Below are 8337 nucleotides of genomic sequence, written 5' to 3'. Positions count from 1 at the left end.
AACTAGGGACCCTGAGGCACAGTGGAACCAAACACCTAGTAAGACACAAGAAACCAAAGTAGACACCAGAATTAAAACTCAGTTTTCTCAAATTTAGCATGAACGGTGAGATGAATTCAGGTGTGCCTTCAATGTCAGTACATTACTTGACTGACAGCAGGATGATAGTAGCATGGTGGCTGATTACTAATCCATCCTCCAGTTGTCTGGGAAATAAACCTCCTAGGAGGTGCTATGGTCAACATTGCCAGGCTGCACCAGAGCTTAAAGGCATGCCCAGCCCGGCCATCCAACAGAGGGGTAATACCCTGAAAGCAACGTCATTTTCCACCCATGAAGCACTCCCAGACTCCTCCTCTGCCTCCACTCTTCAAACGCGATGTGTGTGTGGTGGTTCTCTGCCATTTCATAGATGACTTTTAGGTGAGGAAGACTGGACACCCCTGAGCTAGACTACCTTGCCTTCTTTATGTACTGATGCTCTGTTACAATATTTCCGCATTTGGCAAATACCAACTGCTACAGGGGAAGAAATATAATTGTCTACAGATGAAAAAATCAGTTTAAGAAAGCCTTACGTGTGTGAGTGTGCACAGAATTATGGTAGATCTGTCCAAAGACTGCTCATTAAGCTTCTCACTAGAAGCCTTGTAGCTATTAAAGTTTCATACATTTGCATGAGAAGCAGCACTTCTCATTCTATTAAATGTTTAAAATCAGTACTTTTAATTAAGATAAGCTTTCCTGGATCTCCCTTCTTCATTATTCTGCTATAAATGACCATCATCCATAACAAAAAACCAGCAGGAACCTATTAAAGGGAACACTGTTCCTTTTGTCAAAATCAAGGATGTAACATTAAATAGAAGCAGCAAGTTTTCTACTATATTATTTGATACATGGCTGACGGGAGAGCACTCGTTATCACTAGTCATAAACAACTTTCCTTCATGCTTAGGCTTACAAATCAAAATAAACCATTAAAAATCAAGTTCCTTTGACTATTAAATCAGTTAGGAAGGAAGTGTGTTCATTTCTCATCTAAATTACAAACACCTAATACATTTGTGACTGTAGCACTCTGACTTCCATGAGATTTAAAAAAAAAAAACAAACCACACAACCCCTTCCCCCCTTCAACTTGCACTAAAGATAACAGATAGAGTATATGGTAAATCCTGTAATTAATGTTGTGGATAAGGCCTATAAACTACAATGCAGAGGCACTCACTACGTTTAAAAAAAGAAATAAGGAAGAAAGTTTTGTACCATGTAAAATTACCTTCATCTACTTGAGAGCCAGATTTCCAAATTATTTATTGAAGGTAAAAAAGCTTTCATAATCCAGAAACTATCAGCCTAGCACTAACAGGTGATTTGCTGTGCAGAGCCAAAAGTATATCTATAAATTATGAGAGAGTATTTTCAGTGACCTTTTGGAAATGTTTTTGGCAGATTATGTCAGGCAAATATATATTTAATGCTAATGACCTTGTACATTTGTATTGCAATATGACATTCCGACATGTACCAAGAACTGTTAAAATATTACTTTCAAACATTCAAAGATCATATCTAGCAATACATTCTAGGGTACAGAATCCTATTTATGATAGCTTTTAAAGGCAATGAGATTAACAGTTACAAATAATCTCTGTAGCAAAAATTATTAAACTAATATTGCTTAACCCACAAAGGAAACAGCATAATTTTACTTAACTTATTTGGCTCAGTTGCTGTATCATTTAGATTCCTAAGCAGAACGTTATCATGCAGTTATGAAATTTGAGCAGAAAAATACATCTGAGATGTCAGTAAGAAAAACAACTCTTTCATTTACTTTAGTGGGGGTTTTGCATGTAAGTTAGAGTAATTCAAATGAAAATAATAAAGCCATTTAACTGCAACAGTAACTAAAGTACTTTCTGTATCAGCTTCCTTTTCTAATTTACTCTGAGGAAAACAGATTCTACAAAGTTGGCTAACACATCAGCCAAGTTGGAAAATAGATCCTACAAAGTCGGCTAATGCATCAGCCAAGACTGTTTGTAATCTCGGCCTGGGCAAGACATCGGAGAATTACTTAGTTGGCTGTATAACCCATCCCAGTGTTACTACACTCGTTACGTTCTGAGCATTACATCTGTTCTGTAAATAGATTTTGTAAAAGTGAAAGACCGTTTGATACTGCACCTGCACCCTGACCATTCAGCTACCTGTCCCTACACTGACCTTGTCCACTTTGGAGAGGGGCACAGGAGTTGCGCTGTCAGTATGTAAAACATTCTACAGTTGGGTGTTTTATTCCTCTGTTCTACAAGTTTCACGGAGGACCAATGCATTCATTAGCTTACACAATAAAATGACCTACCAGGGTCTGCCAGTTTGGTTTCCATCATGTATTCAACCTGCTTTACATACCATAGTAGCATGCTTTCTGTCAAACAATCAACATTATGGGCACTTCCATGAAAAAGATGGCCAAAGGGATCAATACACTTGGTCCCTTGATTTGGTAGTTTCTCTTGCTGCAACCAATTCAGAAAGCTTTAAGCTGTAGTTCTAGGAAATACACTACCTAATGAGGTTATTTATCCTCCATGCGGAGACAAATGACCACTTAATATATATAAATACTGAACTGCAGATGCAACTTTCTGCAGAAAACAAGATTAAACTAAAGGAACCAGATTAATTTCCCTACTAGTATTTTCCATAACTAGAGGAATAAAAAATACTTTCCCCCCCTAATTTGTAAAGAAATATATTTCTAACTTTGAATGCTATGGTTTTGCCAAAGCATTACTGGAAATTTTTGCACGTGCCAGGAAAATCTGCTCTCAAGTCTATCTATATGTAAACATGCTAAATTAAAATCTAAGTTATAGTTTCTAAATATTCCCAGAAGCAATAGCAAGCAAATGTATAAAACCTATTCAGTACAAACTGGTACTGAAATGTACCAAGCATTTTATTGTAAAGATGTGCAACTTATAAAAAAGTCACATTCACAAAAATACTACTAGAAGAAAGCTGTGTTAAGTAATGCCCATACTATATAGTATTTTAACGTACTGAAGATGCGTGTAGCCTTACTCGTTGCTGTATTAAGGAAAGCCAAACAGATGGCAGAAGAACGAACAAAAAAAGAAACTCACCCAAGGTCACAGATCAGATCACAGCACTGCTGTAAAAAACCCCACTGTTTTCTAGCCAGTGCCAGATCATACTTTTACTGGCTCCCACGTTACAGCTCAGAGTAACAATAATAGAAGTTTAGACTGATAATAGTATACTATGCGTCTCGCCAAAGTATGGTAAGATTAGCCTTTTCTGATGTAAGATGTGTGGCAACAGTGACCCAGGAGGGGACTCATCAGTGTCAGAGCAGAAATTCCTGGCGGGCAGCAGACGGCAAGGATTTGACAGACAATCTATAGGGATGCAGAATTTAGCATTTCATTGATGTCATATTTCAGATGGCCAAATACAGATGGATATATGTAACTCCAGAAACTAGTTAAGACCTAACAGCCTTTCCTACTCTGAAGAATCTCCCTAAAGGCAACAAAAATAAAAGCAATATATCAGGTGCCAACCCTACTTCCATGGAATTTTGCCATTTATTTTATTAGAAGAACCACCTGTGAAGTCTTAGTGAGCTTTTAAAACTGGCAAAAACACACAAGATGATCTAGAAACGAGAATGTGAGATCTAGTGCAAGAGAAAGAGAGATTAAAGTATTTGTTTTTTTAAAAAACCTTACAAAGAAATACCTCTGTTCTAGAAACTTCAAGGGACTGGAGTCAGAAAACCTGGAAAGCCAGGATTCATGCTTCTGCCTTTTCTGATGTTCTTTTCCTATTCATGCCCTCATTTCTTAATAGAAAATTCCTAATGAAAATTGATTCAGTGATGTTACAAAATACTAGCACTTTTGTGGTCAAAACAGAAAGATTAGTAATGTGACACATATAAATAGAGGTTTTTTCTTAAATATCTTTGCTATAAACACACTGACCCACAAATTAAAAAAAGTTCTTGAGCTATTTTTTTCAGGGAAGGAGTAAGTAATGTATTTGGTAGAATACACAATTTAGTTTTTCTCAGTTCTCCCTCTGAGACTAAAATCAGTATGAATACTTTTTTAAACACCTCTGTAAACTTTAAAAAGTCTGCATCAGTTACATCTCTTCACTATAGTTTTGACTTCCAACCACAAGGAAAATACAGTACCTGGAGAGTATTTCACACAGACTACTACTACGGAGGACCTGGAAAAAGTTTTGTGGTAGACAAGTTACTTCATTTTTCCTATATAGAAGGTCACCTTCAGATGAACAGATGTTTGGTCATAGCTGGCAGCTCTCTCTCCTTACAAGCCTAGAAGTGAAATTTTGCTCATAGAAAACTTGAAGGCGATGTGCAGAATTTGACAAAGAAAGCTTTGCAGGCAACCAGGAACGCAACCCACAATTAGAAGAAATTTAGCAGTGGTACAGCTATGTATTGTTCAGAAGCAGCCTGTAATGTTCCTGCTTTGTCTGCTGCTCCTCAAGCAAGCTTCAGTAAGCTATGGAGATCAGCACATTGCTGGAGCGTATAAAAAGAACAAGTATAGGTTAGAAGGTGACGGAACACTGTAGGGTATTTTCTGCACACGTATTACAAATTTCCTGTTGAAGGCTATGAGGGAAAGGGAGAAGTCAAAGGAAAAATATTTGGGTTAGCTTAGCCGGATTTTAAAATAAATAAATGTACCCAACAGTACTCCCTTGTTTGCATTTTCCTGAGAAGGGCTGTGTCCTGGAATCCAACAATCTCCAAAGGCATGCGCAGAAAATTGTTATTTCAGCCACAGTAATCATCTCTAAGGTATTTACCATTTAGTCTATGATGTGAAAGAAGTTGGGGTCACATTAGATGCAAAACAAGTCTAAGACTTACAGGTTTTCTGTCACTTTGACAATAGGTGCTTGTGATGCACGTATGTTTGTTTTCCTTATTATAACTTCAGTTAACGTAAGATGTTTTTACCAAGTTATCTAAGCCTCTAGAACTTCTCAACCAACCTACAAAGCAAGCTTGAACACTGTTTTCATTTCAGTACTTATTTGGAGCATCACTATGATGTTAGTACTCAGGTTTTCATTATAATTACCAGCAGTTTGTGTTACCCTTACTAAATACATTTATAATGCACACCTTGCTTGCACCTTTGAAATAACTGCCAGTCACGGCAGATGGCCATAAGAAACCTTGCCTGTGAAAATATACAAAAAGGAACATAGCCCAACCTGAAACTTCAGGAAGAGTTTTTTTATATTCTTTAGGGTACACTTGAGTGTCAATCTAAACATCTGAGGAAGCATTTCTGCTCTTTAAAAAAAAACTTTTGGTATCGTTATTTATATGAGCAATAAAGACCCCAATCAAATCTGTCTGCACGCTTAGGATCTGACTTTCCATGAGCCAGCCCTCTTTGTTTTCACCTCAATCATAGGTATGGCAACAACACTCGGAACTATGCCGTGCGAGTCGGAGATTATCACACACTGGTACCAGAAGAGTACGAGGAAGAAATTGGAGTCCAACAGATTGTGATGCATAAAGAGTACAGGCCTGACAGCAGTGACTACGACATTGCATTGGTGAGGCTACAAGGGCCAGAGGAACAGTGTGCCAGATTCAGTACCCATGTCTTACCTGCCTGTTTACCATTAAGGAGAGAGAGACCACAGAAAACTGCTCCCAACTGTTATATCACTGGATGGGGTGACACAGGTAAAAATGTTTTAATGATTTCCACCCACCAATCTCGTTACCTGAGGCTCCTTATTTAAAAAAAAACCACAAAAACAAACCCTCAAATACTTAAAATAATGCTCAAAATGGAACAATTTTACTCTTTTTATAGAGGGGAATATTTTCTCTCCTGATCCTTAACCAGGAGTGACACCACTTTGTTTACTGAATTTAGTTTGTGTTTGGAAAGTAGCGATGCCACTCTAAATCACAGAACCAGTCAGTAAAATGGCCTCATTAAGATTGACAAGCATGAATGAGAAGCTTATTTGTTGCCAGGCACACCCTGCGCAGCAGCTTATCACCCCTGCCTCAGAACATAACTAACAGCTCTACTATATTTAAGGTTTTTAAGGTAAGTACAATGAATATTTTAGAAAGGTTCTTTAAATTACACTACTTCAGCAGAAAAATGGATAGGAAATACACATATAATAGAATTTCAAGTAACATTTTTAGTCTTTCTTGTTACCACTGACATTTTTGATCAGCAGTTAGATTTAAATAAGAGAACATCTTGCCAAAATTTATAAGAGCCACAATGCAGTCTACAATCCAGGCTTCTGGAACCAACTATCTAGTGACTTTTTAGGTCAGTACAAGATTCTTCCTCTTCAGAGGTCTTTGTCCCTTAAACGTTTTACAAATTAATAACCATGTTTTACTTTCATGTTTTTATGGTGTTGAATACAGTGCAAGACAGCAACCACGCTTGAGCCTTTGTTCCACTGACTCATTCAAACTGGCAAGGAGACAAGGCGGCAAGGCCAATATCAGTTCTTCCTCTTTACATGCATCATTCTGTGTGCACAGATGTCTGGGTCACTGTACTACAATAAGGGAGATGGACTTTTAGGGTGGGGTTTTTTTGCTAAAAACAATTGCTAATTCATCGCCTAGCTCTATCTAGCTTTTTACACAATTCACTGAAAGTTCTGCAATACTGTTTACTTAGGACATCTATTTAAGGGAACCTTAACCACTGCAATAATTGGCTTTAATTACGGTAAGAAATCACATCATTCCAGTACTTCAGCTGAAATTTCACACTTACTATATGAATCAATTACTTTATACAAGTATTAAGATTTTACTTTAAAAAAAAACCCCAACATCGGCTTTAATTTCCCATGTTTCCAACTGAAAAAGAGGTGCAAGCTATAGAAAAAAAGCCAAATTATTTAAATCTTGACATTTTATAAGCAGAGGACTGCTTATACAATGCAGGATTCACTACAGTCAAAGAAAACCACAGGACAGGTTCTGGTCACCCCCACAAAATGAAGATTCCTTTCGGTCAGGAGTCCCATTAGTACTCTGGTACATAGAGGCTACCAGGATTGTAAAAGATTCAAATGACACTGCTGATCTCTACCAGAAGACACTTGGGCTCAGTAACGTTGGCTCCTCAGTTGAGGTGACAAGCAAGCTTGCATGTACTTACAGGGCATAAGCATGATGGTTGGCTGGATGCTCTACTTGGAAGCCGACAGAGGATGCAGCACCTGTCAGGCTGAGCTAGGCTAGGTTTGAACTGGTGACCTAGAAATGAAGTATTTCTACCGTTCTAGTCTCCACTGCTCAAGACTCCCAAAAATAGCTTCCCCATTTAAGTATTAAGGCATATATTCTTACAGAAGACACAAAATGTGTTTGGAACAAAACAAATTCCAGCCTTGGAAAGAACCAGTGAACACAAAGAGTAAAGCTGCATCTTAAATTTTAAACTTTTTTTTTTAAATCTATATTCCATATTTACAATATCAATATAGTATTTTAGTATTATATTTAATGCACAGTAGATTTTTTTCATATTTAGCCTTGTTTTCAGTCATTTTATTTAATGACAAAACAGTGTGAAGGACTGACAGCAAAAATTGGCTTAAATGACATTTATATTTCCAAGACCAATCATCATAATGAGACAATAATTTGGGTCCTCTTTTCAGGAAGGGCTTATTCAAGAACATTACAACAGGCTGCCATCCCCTTACTTCCCAAGAGGGTATGTGAAGAGCGTTACAAAAGAAGATTCACAGGAAGAATGCTCTGTGCTGGAAACGTCCAGGAACAGAAACGTGTTGATAGCTGTCAAGGAGACAGTGGCGGACCACTGATGTGTGAACGTCCAGGGGAAAGCTGGGTGGTGTATGGTGTGACCTCCTGGGGCTACGGCTGTGGAGTGAAAGATTCTCCAGGTGTCTACACAAAAGTATCATCTTTTGTACCCTGGATAAAAAGTGTGACCAAACTATGAATGTCTGTAATGAAAACCAAACTTTGTTAATAAAGTTTGAGGCGGGACAACTTGAACAGTACAGACAGTGCACAGCTGGGGCCCACAGTGGGTGGAAACAGACACATTTTTCCTGATTCATGTGTTTTCTTTTTGTTAAATCCAAGCTGTATACACGCAAACTTTCCAGTTAGGGATTACTATCCAAAGAAAATCCCTCTGTGTTAAGGAAGTTTATGTATTACATGAACAAGTTACCATGTATCTAAGATAAGGGGAAAAGTGATAGCCAGCT

The 8337-nt window shown here is 37.8% G+C and overlaps 1 protein-coding gene across 1 annotated transcript in view; it reads left to right on the top strand.

Moving 5' to 3' along the window:
- Positions 1–8063, top strand: part of PRSS12 (protease, serine, 12 (neurotrypsin, motopsin)) — a 38113-nt gene extending 30050 nt beyond the window's left edge. Inside the window, exons 14-15 of the mRNA XM_009334941.1 lie at positions 5505–5785; positions 7756–8063. Of these exons, the coding sequence (XP_009333216.1) occupies positions 5505–5785; positions 7756–8063 (589 nt within the window). The remainder of the gene's footprint in view (positions 1–5504; positions 5786–7755) is intronic.
- The last annotated feature ends 274 nt before the right edge of the window (positions 8064–8337 follow it).

This window comes from Pygoscelis adeliae, unplaced genomic scaffold, assembly GCF_000699105.1.
Source record: "Pygoscelis adeliae isolate BGI_AS28 unplaced genomic scaffold, ASM69910v1 Scaffold31, whole genome shotgun sequence".
Taxonomy (NCBI): Eukaryota; Metazoa; Chordata; class Aves; order Sphenisciformes; family Spheniscidae; genus Pygoscelis; species Pygoscelis adeliae.
The sequence above is the reverse complement of the archived record's forward strand: the minus strand, read 5'-3'. Positions and strand labels throughout refer to the sequence as shown.